At 31.7% G+C, this 20176-nt stretch overlaps 1 protein-coding gene across 6 annotated transcripts in view; it reads left to right on the top strand.

Annotated features, from left to right (window-relative positions):
• The window catches only part of vn (membrane-bound neuregulin protein vein), a 288582-nt gene extending 275273 nt beyond the window's left edge, over positions 1 to 13309 (top strand). For 4 of the 6 annotated variants that reach the window (XM_067787033.1, XM_067787034.1, XM_067787032.1 and 1 more), the window contains exons 6-7: positions 889 to 950; positions 12200 to 13309. In XM_067787033.1, the coding sequence (XP_067643134.1) occupies positions 889 to 950; positions 12200 to 12306 (169 nt within the window). In that variant the 3' untranslated portion in view covers positions 12307 to 13309. Of the gene's footprint in view, positions 1 to 888; positions 951 to 8111; positions 10214 to 12199 lie in introns of those variants that run through there. The other 2 variants (XM_067787038.1, XM_067787037.1) reach the window with 2 other exon arrangements.
• The last annotated feature ends 6867 nt before the right edge of the window (positions 13310 to 20176 follow it).

A 20176-nucleotide genomic window follows, 5' to 3' on the forward strand; every position in this document is an offset into this window, starting at 1 on the left:
AATTGCAACGACAAGCAGCATACAATGGAACACCTTCTCTGCGAATATCAGACCCTTGACAGTGCTTGTCAAGATGTATGGATTCTTCGGAGCCTTTGTTTTATAAATTGACTACCAGATCAAAAACCTTGGGGTCATGTTCAGTCATTCAGTCTATTCACTGAATGTAGTGTTCATCATTTTTGAGATATAGTATATGTATGTATTGTGTATGTACTGTTACCGCCTTGAAAATCATGCTTGGTTCAAGAGATATAGGGCAATTAAGGTGCTAGGTCATTTGTATACCGATAACTCCGATTTTTACCTTCAAGGGTAAATGGTGGAACTTTATATCAAATTGTGGAATAATCTTCAAGTACAGGCCTATATATTACAAAAACAAAGACTTTGTCATTTGGCTTGTTTCAAGAGATATACACAAATGAACAGTAGTTATCGGAAAACAGATTAATCCACGTAGCGTCTTTACCGTTAATGATAGAACATTGAGTCAAATTCTGGACTGATCTACAATTAGGTGGCTATATTGTGCAGAAAAAAGTTTAGGAAATCTTGGTTGGTTCGAGAGATATAGGATAATTAAAGTTCTGGGTCATTTGTGTACCGATAAATTCGCATTTTTGACTCGAAGGGTTAACGATAGAAGTTTATATCAAACTGTCGATTAATCTTCAGCTAGTTAGCTATATAATGCAAAATCGAGATTAAGAAAATATATATAGTAGCAAAAGAGTTTAGACTAGTATACGTGACTACAGTGTTTGAATCAGAATGCTCTGCTACCGCCCTTTAAAAAAAAGTTGCCAGTAAAATAATTTCTAATATATAATCTTCAAATAAAAAAAATTGTGAAATAAATTATTTTTTTACTTTTTTTCTTTGCAGATGTCCCGAAGGATTTATGGGGGAACGTTGCGATCGCAAGGAGGTCAATAATATATCACCCAGTACGTACAGTAATGAACAAGAATGTGGCGAGAAGAAATTTTATGGAAGTTATTATTGCTAAAATAGGTTTTTCTATAGCATCAAAATCATTTAAAATCTGAGCAAATTAATAATTGATTGTTCTTTTTTGTTTTCAAAAAAAAAAAGTGATTCCAACAAAAGTTGAATATTTAATTTCACATAAATATACAGTGGTGGCAAAAATTATGGAGTTAAAAAAGTTCTATTATTTTTGCCACCAGTGTGACTACATTAATGAAAGCGTCATTCGAATCGAATGTTGTAATTTTATCTCTGAAATATACCAAAAAAAATGCACATACTTACATATATACTACTCATTATCATTCATACCGTTGCACATATACATACACACAACAAACCACCAACAATGCATATTCACTCACTAATACACAAATGCAATAAACCAAAAATTAGTTGTAATAAACATAATAAATAGTATTGATAAAATAGAAAAAATAATTATTTATTGAAAATTTTTTGTTGAGATTAACTTTAATGAAACGAAAAATAGATTTACACAAATGTACATATTTTGTACATAGTACATACATACATACTTAAACTTCTTTATAAATTAACAAAAACAAAAATACATGTTTAAAAAAAATAATATTCTGAGAAAAACATTAACAGTAAATAGTACAAAACCAAATACTTAAATATAAATACTTGCATACATATTTACAAGCTTATATATGCACATATGAATGTACATTAGGATGGAGTAAAAGAAAATAAAAATTTTGGATTTTTTTCTTAGCTTGGGCGCGTTGTTTGTGACTTAATAAAACTAGAAAAAAAAATTTTATTTTAAATATTGATATGGCACTGTCCTCAAAACCTAGTGTTAAGAATTGAGTAGTGCAAGTGATTTTATTACAGCGACTGAAATATCACAGAAAATCGTGGGGGCAGCTTGCTATAAATCATGCATCCCTAAAAATAGAGTTGGCAAATATGCATGTACACGTGATTTATTCACAGCCACTGAAGTATCACAGTTAATGACAGATACAGCTTCCAATAAATCACCGTGACTGACTGACTGCGACGACATGTATATCAAATTTTGCCATTTATGGCAATCACCGATCCAATGACGACATATCATGTCACAAGCACCATAAGCTGCGATAATATGAACCAAGGATCATGGGCCTGTATCGTGTTATACGATCATGTATTGAGGCGTGATTTCACTCAAATGATAAATATGAATCTGCCAAAAGAGAAGAAATTAATAATATTATCTAATGAGTACTGGTAGCCAAAATTTCACATATTTCCCTAATCTCGGAGCTATTGCGATTTAAAAAAATTATTTCGATCGTGGATCGTATGGCAAGATGCGTGCCTATTTTTATGACTAAGTAACAGCTTGCTGTGACATCTTGTGGATAGCAGCACACGAATTGCTACTGCAGCAGATAATTATTCTGCTGTGGCAGGATCTGCGTCACGTTTAATGTTGAGCGTATTTGTGAAATGTGATTTTGCTCTGCTATTACTGCTCAGTCACTGTCACAGATTAAAATAGCTTCGACTGAGAAGTCACAGTTACATAACCTGCATATGTATTATATATCATTGGATCGAGTAGTCTATTTCTACTGCATTAACATTTTGTAGATTTCCTGTGCAGTGAGTGCTTTGTCGAAGGCAGCCCTCTGGTCCTAAGCATGGTATATTTTAGTGCTGTTTTAGTCTAGACCGTGTACGACACTACGACGCAGTTGAATTTGTTGGTGGACGCACTCAACATTTCCAAAATCTAGGCGGCGATCGACTGACTCTCTTTCTTGCTCTACATATATGTAAGTTGCTCCCGGCAGTGTTCATTGTGGCCACGGTATCAGTTGTACCGGCATCGTCTTGACGGTTTCGGCATCAGCAGTGAAAATGACGTGTTCAATGACTAGACAATTTTTATAAAAGTGTACGAATTGGTATTGAATCGCTTATCTTTTATAAATCGCAAGGAGAACGCACGATCTGGACTTTTCATTTAACCGGGAGATGGCAAATTCGTGCTGATGGCCGGAATCGCACTCCGGGTGATAGAGTATCTTCACCAAATTCTGTGTCTGGTTGATTATTTTAATGATTCAGTAGGTTTATGGCTTTCCAATTGCCGCTAATTTCATGATATGAGGCAAAATGCAGTATTACTCAACACTAATACCCAGTCAAAATTTTTGTCTACCTTTAAGCTAAGAGAAAAATTCCATACGATGCTCCCTAATACATACATCTGCAAAATAAATAAATATTAAATTTCGATCATAATTTTGAAAGACATTCCAATCACTAATAATTTTTAATTAATAAAAAAAAAAAAAATCACTTAAAACATAATTACTGCAAGTTTAAAGTTTAACTATTTAAATACTTTAAAACTTTTTTTTAATATTTGTATATATACAAACATTTATCAATAGGCCGATAAGAACAAAAACAAAAACAATTGTTATATACAAACTTTTCAAAAATAAAAACGCAAAGCATAAAACTACTCTTCTATGCTACTAAAAAATATTTCTTATTTATAAAATATATTTTTAAAAATCCCGTTTTTTTCATAAAAAACAAGGTGCTATAGAAAATGTATTTTATTCAATAATAATATTATCCAAATGTTGTTTTCTTATTCTGTTCCTCTTACTTCTACTGTTCTTTTATTGTTTTGTTTAAATTTATTATATTTTATTTTTAATGCAATTATTATTACCACTTAATAATACTTTATTTGTTTTTTAAATTATTTATTAACTTTAGTTTATTTATTTACAAAAAACAAAAAAAAAAACAAAAAAAAAACCGACCAACACTCAAAAATGCAAAAATATCTCATAAAAACAGTTTTATAAGCATTCAAAACCTTTTAAAACACAAGCATAAAAAAATTTAAAAAAATATACATAAAAAAGCGCATCGAAACCAGGCAACTTTCAACAAAACATACATAATGTTAACCAATACTGCGATCAAAAATAAAATTACGAAAGTAGTAGCATAGTGCATATATATAAATATAGAATTTCTTAAAACAAAAAAAATAGAGGCTCTCTTGTTCGCGCAATATAAACATAAAATACGCCCACATAATCCCATTAAAATAATCTGCACGCTATACTATTTATTTCAAATCACTCATACATACATGCTTATAGTATACTATACCTATATTAGGGTGTCCATTTCTTCCTTTTATTTAATGGAAGCATGCATATTTTTGACATACATACATACAAACATAAATAAAAATTCCATGTACCATTTATGTAATTCGGTACACTAATTTCAAAATTGTACTGCGCTGGAAGTTGAAGTGTCATAACATATATATCAAATACCAATCAGCTGATTTACGACTATTACCTGTATGGTTCCGACATGAGTTTACTTTTGCAGCTCTCTGATTTGCTAAAAAACGCAGGGTTATATTTTATTTCCTAAGCAAAGATCCTGCAAGAATACTCTTGGTTAAATACCAAACCTGAACATGAATTATATTTTTCTCACTTTAACTAAATTCCATATATGTAATACTCCTATATTGCTAATAGAAAATGCTGGCAATGTGTTTTGAATTCGAAATCAAAACAAGACAGCCTATAAAATTTTTGTGATTGTAGCAGCATAAGTGTGACAAGAAAAAATTTAAATTTTGGTACATTCGATTATTGAATACAAAAACAAAAACATTTAAACAACAATATATCGGCACTCTGATGTTTGGGAATGTACCTAGCCTTCCTATTTAAATGCAAAAGCATATATGTATGTGTTATACAGATAGTTTTAGACAACTTCTACAGCGAAATGCTTTGAAAGATATTAAAAATTTAATTTTTCTTTTTCTTTTAATATTAAATTTTAGAACGAAATCTTATTTAAAATTGTTTCGATAATATATATACTCACCTTCTTCATTCAAACCCCATTACCAGTTTCCTTCAACATCAGTATATTCTGTGCAAAATATTATTACATAAAGCGTAGTATCCATGTCTAAAGAAAACGATCAGTGAGAAATTGTGTGTTCTTTGTTTTGCGCGAAGTGCTTGCAGTCAGAAAAATTTAGAATTTCATTTGTCTCTCTGCTCTCCTTGAAGCGGGGTTACTTCCCTGCAAGAAATAAAAATCAGACTGCAATGTGTCAAACAAAATTTTTCAAAATGAACAAAGACTAAATGAAAATTCGTCTAAGTACAAGAAAGTACACTCGGCAAAAGAAATATAAGACTTACCTCGCATAGAATTGTACATTTCACTGAAAAAACTCATAAGTAAATACATTCGCTGTTATTCCTAGTATGTAACCGACTATTTTCTTACGGGGTCGTTGCTCAAAATATGATGACCTCCATGGTACAACTATATGGTTGGCTCATCGCTACAGTAACAATATACCTATGTTCTGATTGCCAAATCAATGAAAAAAAATTAAATCAGTTGAACCGATGAGCCAACCATATAATTGAGCCGTGTTCGACGATATGTATTTCTTGGCGAAACCAGTGCTCCAATGTGGACGTTTGCAAAAAAATCTTTAAAAAAAAAGTACCGGAATGCGTATGAGCTTACCTGAGATGTGGATATTATTTCACAAACAAACATTTTCCTGAGCGTTTTTTATGAACATTTCACTTTTGATATGGATACTAAGCTAAAGAACAAAAATTTTTAATTGAAAAATTCACAACTTGGAAATAATTGGACACTCTAATGTATATATAAATCAAGATTCATACATGCAGTTGTGCAATACATTAATTATTCATATAGACAATAGAAAAGATATAGTAGCTGATTTTTGGATTTATGAAAATGATACATTTTCGACAATCAGTAGCTCGGTCAAATTAGTTAATATTAACTCGGAAAAAATTAAAGTATTGTAATGATGGTAAAACACATAAAGCCATCGCACTTATTATGTAAATCAATTCGAAAGAACCTAATTTGATAACTTTTGAATCGAGACACAGAATAGGCCTCCAAATATGCATTTCTCGATAGCCCATTTTCGGAATTTTGACCTCGAACGAAATTTGATTTGTTTTGATGTATTGAAAAATACTATCCACTTCCAGTTGTGTGCAAATTTTTTTTTTACTACTTCGCAAGTCTCAATTGACTGGACTACAGTTTTTGGTACAAATTTGGTCATCACTAGTCACGCCTCTAATATGTAAAGAAGTAGCTTTAACGTAATATTTAAGAACTCATGAGCTTAACACCGGTTTATAATAACTGAATATTCACTTAAGATGTTTGTTTAAGATAAACTGAAAAAAGAAACATTTACTGGCATATTGCGATGGTACCATTTCGAAAATCGCCTGATGATGACTACTTGGCAGTTTTCGAAATTGTGGCGGTTCTCGAAATGGTAACATCGCGATATGCCAGGAGGCATTGAATATTAAATTATAATAAACCAGTGTTAAGCTTATAAATTCTTAAATATTCAGTAAAAATTAAACATACGAAAAAGATTTAATTTCCGTCATTCGCAATTGTATGTAAAAACACATGGATCTAACGTAATTACTCAAAACTCGAATTCATCGTAGCGTAACTGACTTTCTCCTAACCGGATATTTGAAAACAATTATATTACTCAAATTTCCTTTTTTTACTCAAAACTAAACATGTTAAATGATCCACTTTGCTTTGTTATTTTTTTTGGCAGAGTAGGCGATCTTTACTAAAGTTAATGAACACTTTCCCCATTTTTTCATAAAAAATCCATTGGCGTATAATAAAATAAGTTTTAAATTAAGTTGCTTAATATAAAAAAAAACTGCAACTAAACCATTTTATTTTCGCTTTGACTATGTGCCGTTAAAACTTACCCCAGTCTGTCGATTAAACCACAATTCAACATTACCAAAAGTTCCGCTAAATTAGTGAAAGCATATTCACGGCCTTCGCGCCTCACGATTCGATTGTATTAGCGCTATTGGCCGAGCAACAATCAACTTTTTCATCTAGATGCATTGAACGCAATATTATGCATGCCAGTAACATAGCCACAATCAAGCAAGATGTTGCGTTTGTTAAAATAAAGGATCTTCAGACTTCGCAATTGAAGTTTATTTCATCTTGCCCATTCACATACAAAATTTCGCGAAGCACTGTTATAAACATTCTCATTATACAAGAAAAAATGCTTTCTAACATATTTGAAAAATGTTAGAAAAGTACTAACAAGTAGGAAAAATAATTTCACTTGCAAAATGTGAAAACACCCTTAGCCAATGCAAATGTCAAACTCTTCTTTTTCATATCAGATGGCGTCAGTGTCGCTCAATCTACCGTTCTCCCTAAAAACACGCGTAATCTACTCAAATGTATATGATTGAGTTAAATGCATCTATATGAAAAACTGCTTATGTGACAGGGCTTAAAAGTGCGTGCACACTAACCTCGTGTTCCAATGGTACATGAACCAGATACGGATAGACATTTAACATGCAAATGCAACAGCAATGTGAACCCAATATGGATCACATTGTTGTTGCATTTGCCTGTTAAATCTCTATCCGTATCTGGTTCATGTGCCATTGGAACACGAGGTAAGTGGCACATGTAGCGGCGCTTTTGTACCCATTTGACCGACATTGCCGCTGTGCTACTGCCGCTAGATCTGAATTGCTCCATAAGAATATATGAAACGAATATTTTTCCGCGTAGTGTACGGACACTGTGAAAACAGCTGCAACTAACTTGCAGTACCTATAAAATTTTTACTATGAATATGCGCCTTTATGAAAACGGCATTTTAAAATCGTTAACTCTATTGCAAGTATTTTGAAAAGTTTATTTGTTTAAATAAAGTATATACTAAATTACCACTTTGGCTGTAGATATGTTTGTGGTTTGGTATTTGGGTAGTAGATGCTTTTTTTCTTATTTCAATAAAATTTGTTAACCTTACATAGTAAATTCTAACTTTTATGTTTTCTTTTTTACCTTTCACTGGATTTTATGGTCTATACTAAATACACAAATAAGTTGTCTACTTCTTCCAACTTTTTGTGAATGTTTGCAGTTTAGTTTTAAAAGCTAAAAACCCAATTTGCTAACAGCAATTCAATAATTTATATATTTAAATTTTTTTTTCACAGATTTTTTATTGCAATCTACGGCCAAATACCTACCACTCTTAGCTGTATGATTTTTGTTTTGTTCATATTTTTTTGTTTGTTCCTAAAATTTGTTAATATGGATTGATACTACGTTTTATTGATTTCTTTTTTAATTTAATTTTTTATTAAAATTGTGCTTGTTGCAAAAATTTATAAAGAATGTATCGTAAGCAATTGTGTTGTAAACTTAAAAATTCAACAAAAAAAAGGATGGTATGTGACAAACTGAGGAACTGCAAAGAGGGTTGAGAGAAATCAGTTATGCTGCTGAGTTTTTTGTTTTTATAATATATAATCTCTAATATAATATAATATATATATAAATATGCATGTACTACCAAAATATGTATTCCGAACAAAACACAGCGAACACGGTATTATATACCACGTTATACAACGACAACTGCGAGCTCAAAATTAAAAACAACAAAAAAATAATAGAATTATTTAAATTAATTTTTTTGAAATTTAAAATCCACGCCAGAGCGTAACGGCTTTGCAAATGGCTACCCGCCGACTTAGACAACAGTATTTAATCTATATGATTTCTAAAACTAAACGTTTCCTTCTTACTTTAATTATATTTTTAAATTGATTTAATTTATGTTTTAATTTTTTTTTGTCAGTTATAGATGCGTTCAGTTATACAACAAAAGATAATTTAATTTTTTTTTCGCACATGTAGAAGTAAATTGTAATTATATTGTATATATGAAGCAAGTGTTATTTTAATATACTATAATAAGGAAAAAATCAACTCACATCACGAATATATTGATTAAATTTTATTTTAAAAACATATTTAGATTTTTTTATCGATTAAAACTTTAGTGTTGGAAATATACAACAAATATGTTATGAAACGCATGATGTTTTCATTACATTAAAATAAATATAATAATTGTGTCTAATAAATTGTTATGGTGATCAGTTCTTAACTCTTGTCGACTTGGCTACTTGGAAATATATATTTCCAGCACTAACATGTTTAAAACGAACAAAATAAAATAAAAAGAAAAGTTCGAAAAACAGAAATATGTTCATTTGAACTCAAAGATTTTATATGTCCACTCAAAAGCGCGGTATCCACATCAGAAGAACACTTGGGCCCAAATAGAATTGCAAATTCTATTTAAAAAAACTCATAAACACAGTCACTCAGTTCTTGGCGAAACCAGAAACTCCTGCTAAAAAAAAATCTTTCAAACAAGGTAGGTAGAAGCGTGTGAGTTTCCTTGAGAGGTAGATACTACTTGACAAACGAAATTTTTCCGGAGCATGTTTTTTTTAATACAATTTTTCTTTTCTTGCCATGTGGATACTGCGTTTTATAAAGAAAAAAACTAAATAATGCACCATGTGGTGTTTCGAATAGCAGACTAGTTTGCACGAAGTTTATTGAATGGAGTGGCTTAAATTAGTACGCAATGCGTATAATTAATTTAAAGTACTTAAAATAAAACATATACCAAATATTGTCATTTTGTAATTAATTTATTGAGTATTTTATATAAAAAATAATTATAATAAAATAGTTAACCTAATCAACTTTTGTAAATTGTTAATCATATTTTAGCGCAAAAATTTATATAAAACAATTGTAGTAACAGTTTAAATTAAAAACAATTATATAACTATATAATTAAAATGAAAAAAAAAAAAACAAAATAAAATAAAAAAACAAAAGCAAAAGTTTATAACAAACACTTAGTTAACTCAAAGAAACAACCCTGAAAAATGTTGGGTTTCTTTTTTTTTAATTAGTTATATAAACAAAAGTTCTTGTAAATTAAAATTATTTTTAATTTTCAAACTAATTTTTCTTATTAAGCTATAAATAAATATTTAGTTTTAATTAATTTAGGCAACTAATAATACTATTTTGATTTATTTAAAATACAATTGCTGATAATGACTATAAATTTGAGTATAATGTATACTTATTTTAAACCTTTTTTTTTTTGTATTGCTTAAGTGATTATAGTTTTTAACTTTAACAGTCAAGAAACATGAAAAAATCACAATTGAAGAGAAAAAATTTTAAAATAAAATAAAAATATATCGAAACTAAAAACATTAAATTGAAACAAGCTTTTTATTTTTATATATTTATTTTAAATTAATTAAAAAATTTTTTTAAATATTTGTTAACTTCACATAGTTGCATTGCCAATTTGTCAAAAGGTATTTAAGGTAAGCATTATGTTTCATTTTATTATATTTACTTTTTTGTAAACATATTTATTTTTGTATGTGCATTATGTTTTACTTTCTATTTTATATAGATTCTCGTGTTTGTTTGTTTGTTTGTTTGTAGTTATGTTTCTACTTTTGCGTTGTTGTGTTGTCTTGCATAAAACTGTTGCTTTTTGTTTAATTAATTGAATGTCAAATAACTTGTAACATATTTTTGCGCTAATAATATATAATAATACAACAATTTTTTGCTTTTCCTAAAAAAAATTTGAATCTATAATGAAAATTGTGTAATTCATATTCTATGTTATGAAACGATTAATAATAACTACTTAGAACAAATGCCGATTATGTGAGAAGGCTTAGTATTTAAGTGCAGTTATATCCATATTTTGTAAAACAATCAGAGTTAAGTCTCAAAAGCTTTAGTTTACAAAAACTAACCCTAAAAAATAGTGCCTGTTAAAAATAATCAGAATGGTTTGAAGATCGTCGTGATACTTAAGCTAAGGACACATCTAGCGGCAATATACTAAGCGACACTTTTTGTCCTTTTTGATCAACTTGGTCAGTCATTTATTCGCCGCTAGATTTGCATTGCTCCTTACATGCAAATATTACTTTGTGGTGCAGTGAAGTTCAGCCAAATGTTCAGCTTTATGGTGGTTTAATAGATTTTGGATAGCGAACCCTTTGATAGCATTTATGACGAAAATACATAGAAATTTTTACCTACCCAGTGTTTCGCTTTGACAGATGAGTTCAATGTAGAATCATACCTATCTTTTACTACAGAATGTTTTGTGACATGTATAGCGAAGCAAAATGTGGAGATATTGTTAAGTTATGGTGCTTTGACAGATGAGTTCAATGTATGGCCCCACCTTTATGTTGCTACACAAAAATTGTGAAATGTAAAAGGAAGCAAAGTTAAAATGTTGATAGCTTATGGCGCTGTCAAAGTTTCAAAGCATTGCGGCAAATCGTTATGCGTATTTCGGTCATACATTTAAGCCAAACTCTTGCTAATGTGTTTTTATTCACTTTGCACAAGTCTAATTATATGCGTCAGTCCAAGGGTAGCTCTCCGTCGACGCGTCGTATCCAACGTACGACAAAACTGTTCGATACGTAATTAGCTATCGAATTGTATATTCGTAAGAACATTGATGCTTATGAGATTATTCAAGAAATAATTTTTTTTAAATGAAAGATTAAAAACATACACTGTTCACAATAGAAAATATTTCGATGGCTTCAAAAACATTGCCGAACTCTTTTTGCAATATTTAAACTGAAGTATTCATAATAAGATACAGAAGTCAAAACGGTCTCGTCGAGCGTTCGAAATTGAACTGAAGTATCAAACCGACGAGTGTCGACTATGGAATTACTCTACCCCAGTAAAGTCCTAAAATGCTATAGGGATCATCAAATCACAATCGTTTCTTCTTTAAGTGCGAGTTTAAACTCCAGTTAAAGTTGAGTAGAGTTTAACCCTGCCACTTCGGCCGCTGAAGCTGAGATGAGCGGCAAAATTTTATGTTCTCGAACAAAGTGGCAAGGTTAAACTCTAGTCAACTTTAACTGGAGTTTAAACTCGCACTGAAAAACCAGGCATAAAACATTTAACAGCTTAAAACTACTTCATATTTACAGACCCCAATTGATATAAATCTACCACACATTTTTTTCACAATGCTAATGCTCTGAAGAAATTGTGCGCTCTCAAACAAGGTGTATTTATAATACGAATTTAATTTTCCTAAATAACATATACATAAATATGTACAACAATGCACATACAAAACCAGTAATTTTGTCATTTCATTTATGAACTAATTTTTCTACTTTTTTTCTCTATTTGATAGATATCACGTTCAAAGTGGGCTACATTGCAGATGATCCCAATTCATATACGGAAACAATGACGATAAGTACTCCAACCGAAAAATCTTGGAAAAAGGCAGAGAGTTGAAGTTATTGTTTGGAAGCAGATTGGAAGAAACCAATTAATTTATATGGAAAAAAAATTGGTCAACTGAAACACAAGCAACTATTTACATATACAACTATTTATATAAAACACGTTATAAAATAAATATGCTTAGCTTTCGAAAATATATTTTAGCACAATAGAAAAATTGAGATTGCCGTAAACCCGACTTTATACGCATGGGGAACTTTAAAATGCGTTCGTGGGAGCAAATCAGAAATCGTATATATTGTAGAAGAAACTTAAAAAAAGGCGTAAAAAATATAATCGGCGAATGAAATTGATGTAGAATTAATATTCATAAAGACATTAAACAATTAATTTATAACGTTTGTGATTCAATGTTTATTACATACTTCATGTTTGAGAAGTGCTTTTAAGAACACTAAGTGATTCCAGCCATTAATTATAAGATATTTAGTTAGCGTAACTATATTTTTTAATAATTATCATGTTTGAATCTAATCGTGGTCAGAATTAGAACTAATATCGGCCTTAAAGTTGGTTATGGATTCCAAACTCTAAGTTTGATCGATAAGTCAAATTTCTCATTGCATTAAAAATTAAACACTGATTTACATAAATTGTTTAAGTTTTAAGAAGAATCTCGAATACACATACATATATTGGCAGCTATAAATCTTTAATTTCAGCTTAGGGCGCTTTTTTTTTTTTGAAAATTATGAATAATTTTTTAATATAAGTTATCAGTATATTATGGTATATAGATGTTAAAGTAAAAGCCAAAGAACTAAAGCTGTAATTTTAAAATCAATATGTACATTTAAATAATTTAAATTACGATTACTTTTATTTTAGTTTTATAAAAATATGGAGTAAGTTTTATTAAGTAACTTATTTTAGTATAGTGGTATGAGATTATACTATATTGTATGTACTTTCTCGTATGTATATTTGACAAGTGCTTTGCAGTGTGCTAAAGGTTAATTTGTACTCTATTATATTTATAAATGAATATGACTTAATAAATATTTAATAAATAAAAATACTGGCAAAATGTGAAATTGCGTTTTAAAAAGAGTGGGCACGAAATTGGAATCTTAGCTTAAACAAAATTCAAACCATGAGAGCTTGTCAAATTTGCACTAAAAAACTGGATCTAAAGAGCACATTTTTGGTATTCTCAATAAGCATTTGTGAGCTTTTCCCCATAAAGTTTGAAGAAGTTAACTTTTAGCTTATAAGAAATAAATGAAGGTGGATTTATCGAAACGCTTTGGTGACGTTGTTTCGCTTTGACGATTTGATAGCGGCATAAAATTATAATGAAACGCCTTGCCGCTTTCTTCGCTTTGAAGCAACCAAAGCGGTTGTTTGAATCTGCCTTAAACGATAACGCGCCGTTTCTTCGGTTCAAAACTTGGTCCCGCTTTAAAATAGTAGCGGAACGCTTAATTCGGAGATTCAAGGGGTTGTGTAGCGCAAACCTCTGAAGGGGTTGCCAGCGCAATATATAGCTTATCCAACCCAATTGTCAACCTCACCTACCCGTCGCCAATCATATTTCATTAACAGACGAGGCTCTGGCGACCCCAAGCTCCTCAATGAACTAGCAAATGGGTAGGGAGGGATGGCCTTGAAGGTTTAATGTGGCCATATAAATCATTCCCGAGATGGTCGGGTTAGCACCTTAATAGTGCTTTGTTACCGAAACGTACCGGATCTATATCCAGCAAAGAACCATCAACATCGGTAACACTCCCCAAAGCATTCGGCGAGTGTCTTTATCGTTAATCCAATAACAACAACGCTTAATTCAGTCTGGCGCGGCAAAGCGTTCTATGTAAGTCCACCTTAAACATTTCTCTGTGCGCGAAATAAATCAAAATCATACCTTAACCATTCGTTAACGTCACCTACCATGTGCAAAGAGGATAAATATAATAAAAGACGTCACTCGTTACTTGTAGCCATTTGCTCGATGTTTTCTTCGACGTAGTCGCTGGTTTTTATACTCAGCGTGCTTTGCACATAGAGCATATTAACTTTGATTGGATAACGGTTGGTTGTACAGATATAAAGGAAACAAGATAGATATAGACTTCCATATATCAAAATCATCAGTATCGAAAAAAAATTTCATTGAGTCATATCCGTCCGTCCGTCCGTTAACACGATAGCTTGTGTAAATATTGAGATATCTTCAAACGAGCTTTTCTGGACCCAGAATAGATTGGTATTGAAAATGAGCGAAATCGGATGATAACCACGCCCACTTTTTATATATATAACATTTTGGAAAACACAAAAAACCTGATTATTTAGTAAATAATACACCTAGATTGTTGAAATTTGACATGTGGACTGATATTGAGTCTCTTGATAAAAATTTGAAAAAAGAAAAAAATTTAAATGGGCGTGGCACCGCCCACTTGTGATAAAATCAATTTTACAAATATTATTAATCATAAATCAAAAATCGTTAAACCTATCGTAACAAAATTCGGCAGAGAGGTTGCCTTTACTATAAGGAATGCTTTGAAGAAAAATTAACGAAATCGGTTAAGGACCACGCGCACTTTTATATAAAAGATTTTTAAAAGGGTCGTGGACGAATAAAATAAGCTATATCTTTGCAAAAAATAGCTTTATATCAATGGTGTTTCATTTCCCAAGTGGACTTATAAAAATAAATAAGAAAAACTTCAAATTTTAAAAAATGGGCGTGGCACCGCACCTTTTATGATCGAATAAAAATTAACGGAACGTAATAAAATTGGGTACACAAATTTTCCCTATAGCAGGAAATATTTCACAAAAAATGGACGAGATCGGTGATCGGTTTATATAAAAAATTGTTGAAAGGGTCGTAGACAAAAATAATAAGCTATATCTTAGCGAAAAAAGGCTTTGTATCAATAGAATTTTACTTTCTAAATTGAATTGTAACATTAAATTGGAAAATACTAAAAATTTTGAAATTGGGTGTGGCACTGCCCCTTTTATGACTAATACTATTTTCACACAGACGGATTATTGAATAATAAAGGCAATTTTCTACATTAATACTATTTTCACACAGACGGCTTATTGAATAATAAAGGCAGTTTTGTACATTAAGACGCTTATTGAGCTCAATCTTCCCTACAAAATTCGAATCTATAATTATTTCATTAGTAGCTAATCGAATGCCTAATGAAGTCAAAAGCACAATGCAACTCGGTTGGCCGCGTTCCGCTTCTTAGTTTTTGGTGTGTTCAGTGCTTAAAAATGTCATTTGTCAAAGTAAATGTCATTGTCTGCATGGCGGAACGATACAAGGTGGCCGCATCGAACAGCTGATTATAACCTTTTTTATTTGATTTGATACATCAACTACCGGCGCATTACGATTTTGACATTTGTCCATCAAATTTACAAGTTCATGGAATTTTTTTGTTTGTAGATATGTCACCATGCTGCCACCTTGTATCGTTCCGCCATGATTTTCTGTCATATAGCATTGTCATTTTATTCGCTTGACATTTCATCCTTCATACTAATCGAGCAGTTACTTCTGTGTGAAAGCAAAAAATTTACGATTTCATTAGAAGGTGAAATGAGATCATTAAGTTTCTGTGTGAAAACAGTATAAGACGCTTATTGAGCTAAATCTTCCCTACAAAATTTGAATATATTATTATTTCATTAGTAGCTAATCGAATGCCCAACGAAGTCAAAAGCACAATGCAACTCTGTTGGCAGCGTTCCGCTTCCGTTTCCGCTTCTTAGTTTTTGGCGCGTTCAGTGCTTAAAAATGTCATTTGTCAAAGCAAATGTCATTGTCTGCATGGTGGAACGATACAAGGTGGCTGCATCGAACAGCTGATTATAACCTTTTTTATTTGATTTGATACATCAACTACCGGCGCAGTACGATTTTGACATTTGTCCATCGAATTTACAAGTACATGGAATTGTTTTTGTTTGTAAGTATGTCACCATGCTCCCACCTTGTATCGTTCCGCCATGATTGTCTGTCTCATCCTTCATACTAATCGAGCAGTTACTTCTGTGTGAAAGTAAAAAATTTACGATTTCATTAGCAGGTGAAATGAGATCATTAAGTTTCTGTGTGAAAACAGTATAAGCAATTTTGTATGTTTCGGGAGACATAACTCGAAGAAAAATTAACGTATTGTAATAAAATTGGGTACACAAATTGTTCCTATAGCAGAAAAGATTTCTAGTAAAAATGGACGGGATCGGTTAAAGACCACGGCAACTTAGATAGAAAACAAGTTTAAAATGGTCGTAGACTATAAATTTACTTGTTTTTTTTTTTTTTTTTTTTTGTGGGGCGAGATGTGCATAAAATGTCTTCTATACATTTTCGTGGGATGTTTGTGTTTATTTTTCCGACTGTATTAAATTAATTAGTTAATTCTCTTTCCAAAAATCACATTTTTTATTTATTTATTTTATTTGTAGTCATACATGACGAGAGTGCACTTACAGACTAATGACAAAACTTTGGATTTTTGTTTTTTTTTTTTTTTGCTTAGTATAAGTAATAAATGTTAAGTGATCAATATAAATATTACAAGATTATACAATTACACCATTAATCAAAACTTACATGTAGTGAAGCTACAAATTTGGCTTTAGAGCTAAATAAATCAGAGGCAAAAGAACCCGATGGAGTGTTAAGTTCCCTTAAAGCTCTATAGATAGGAGCATTGGTAGCATAAGTACTTCTGACTTGTTTTATTTATTCCTAAGACAACGCTGCGGGACATGGAAAAATATACGTTCAAGTAAAAGAGGGCAATCTAATATACCAATTATAATTTCGAACACTGTAGAGAGGGAGAGAATAGTTCTTCTGGAATTTAACGATTTCAGGTTGATTAATTTGCATCTGGCATTATATGGTGGAAGTGGGTCTATAAATTTAAATGAACGTAGGCACAGTGCAAAAACCCCTTTTGAACACATTCAAGTGGTTTGATATGACAATCAAAATAAGGCCTCCAAAGGAAGACCGCATATTCAAGTTTGGAGCGAACAAGTGACGTGCATAAGAGCTTCAGCGTATACGGATCACTAAAGTCCGAACTAAACCGACGGGTGAAAGCAAGCATAGCATACGATTTTGCTATAGTGCTGTTGATATAGCTAAAGAATGAAAACTTAGCATCGAAAATAACACCCAGGTCGGATATTTCATTCAGGGTGGATAGATTAGAGTTTCCAATGGAATAGGAGGTGGGAATAGAGGAACGAGACTTCGCAATCGACACATGGAAACATTTACTAACATTAAGGAGAAGTCGATTTTCTTGACACCACAAAACACCGTTGTTTATATCATTCTGAATTCTAGATGAATCAGACAGAGAACGAAAAGAGGAATACATTTTAAGATCGTCAGCGTATAGCAGAAAATTGGAGAAGGTAAAACACTCACAAATATTATTAATAAAAATGATAAAGAGTAAGGGTCCCAGAATGCTACCTTGAGGCACACCAGAGGAGGCAATAAAGTCTTAAGATGATAAATTGTCAACAACTACAATGCAGTGCCGAGAAGAAAGGTACGATTTTATCCAAGATAAAAAAGTAGAGTGAAAGCCCAGATGCGCCAACTTTTCAACTAAAAGTGTGTGACTCACTTTGTCAAAGGCCTTGGAAAAGTCAGTATAAATATTGTCAACTTGCAGGTGATCATTAAAAGCAGATGTGCAGAATTCGGAAAACACGGCAAGGTTGGTAACCGTGAATCGACCAGACATGAAGCCATGTTGGTTGATAGAAATATATCTCTTGATGGAAAAGAACATCTTTTGCTTAACAATATATTCAAACAATTTAGATACGGTTGACAATTTTGAAATTGGCCTGTAGTTGGCAATATCATTTTTATTACCTTTTTTGAAAACAGGCGTGATAGTGGTAAATTTCCAGGCACCAATAAAAACACCTGAATGAAGTGATTTAGTAAAAATTATCATAAGAGGATAAGCAACAGCAGTGCAGTTTTTGAAAAGGTAAGATGAGAAACCATCAACATCCGAACTCGTAGTCGACTTAATATGCAGAATACCATCGAGCACATCATCCAGCGATAGGGAAAGTGATCCAAAATTAATTGGTGAATTGGTATCTGGGAAATAGTTGTCATCGAGCGGCTCTGACGACGATTCGAAATTAGAGCTGAAAAAGTCAACAAAAAGATTAGCAGCCTCTTGCGGGGAGGATGCACTGGTTCCATAGTAGAACACATCCGATGGTATGCTAGAACACATTCTTTTGGATTTAACTTATATATATGAATATAATCTCGGTATAAGTCCTTATTATACCTTTTATGAACATGAAATGGTATATTAACTTTGGTCCGATGTTTGTAGCGTTGAGAAATATAGAAGATAGACTCACCATTAAGTATACCGAATTGATCAGGGGACGAACTGAGTTGATATTGCCATGTCCGTCTGTCCGTTCGTCTGTCTGTTTGAACGCAAACTAGTCCCTAAAATTTGAGATATCTCAATGAAATTTGGCACAAGGATGTATTTTGTATTATATTAGACATTTGTCGGATCCGGTAGGATCGGACCAGTATAACATATATATCCCATACAACCGATCGTTCAGATAAGACGATTTTGGTCATTCCTGTCGCAATTTAGAAAGTATAACGTGAAACTCGGTGATATATATTCTAATATATCATAGAAGATTTTCTGAAAAAATCACTTTGATCGGAGCTATATATAGTATATACCCCATACAACCAATCGTTCAGATAGAAAGGTTTTTGGCAATTTCTCCCTTAATTTCCAATATAAAAACGTTAAACGTAGTGATATTTACTATAATATATCATAGAAGATTTCATGAAAAAATCATTTCGATCGGAGCTATATAATATATATCACATACAACTGGTCGTTCAGATAGGAAGATTTTTGGCCATTTCTCCCTTAATTTAGAAAGTATAAACGTGAAACTCGGTGATATATGTATATATTAATATATCATAGAAGATTTTCTGAAAAAATCACTTTGATCGGAGCTATATATAGTATATATCCCATACAACCGATCGTTCAGATAGAAAGGTTTTTGGCAATTTCTCCCTTAATTTCCAATATAAAAACGTTAAACTTGGTAATATTTATTCTAATATCTCATAGAAGATTTCATGAAAAAATAATTTCGATCGGGGCTATATATAATATATATCCCATACAACCGATCGTTCAGATAAGAGGGTTTTTTGCCATTTATTTATTTTATATTTATCTTGAAAATCGTTAAGGTATGTACATCTGTTCACTATATATTTCTTATTTTATACATCCGATTATTTGGAGATTACGAACGGGATAAGATTATTGCACAGCCCCATTCATGAAATGTATGAAGTCTTCGGCACAGCCGAAGACAGGCCCATCCTTACTTGTTTAGAGATTTAAACTCTTTGCAATAGCGGTGGAAGTTTTCTTTATGAGAAACAGAGTTAGAAGACTTGAACTTTTTGTAAAATTTGTTTCTTAGATTCTTTAACCTCTTTCATTTCGCTGTACCTAATTGCATATGGTGCCTAAACGGCGAGACGATTGAAAATGTCCCTCTTGGAAAGCATTATGCATAATTTTTTTTAATTTCCAGCGAGTTACTCGCCACTCGTACCAGACTGGTGGCTCTCATTATATTTATCCTCTTTGGTTATGCGTTGAACTTTCTATGCACCATTTCGATGCTAATGCTGATTTCTAGTAAAGCATAGTCATTCACCATTTCAAGCAGCTTCCAAAAGATAAACGGTGCTAAAATTGAAATGCATTGAATCTCTAACAGACACAAGCAACCAGTTTTTGTCCCCGATTATTCCCGGTGCTTT

Source organism: Eurosta solidaginis, chromosome 5, assembly GCF_040869045.1.
Source record: "Eurosta solidaginis isolate ZX-2024a chromosome 5, ASM4086904v1, whole genome shotgun sequence".
NCBI lineage: Eukaryota > Metazoa > Arthropoda > Insecta > Diptera > Tephritidae > Eurosta > Eurosta solidaginis.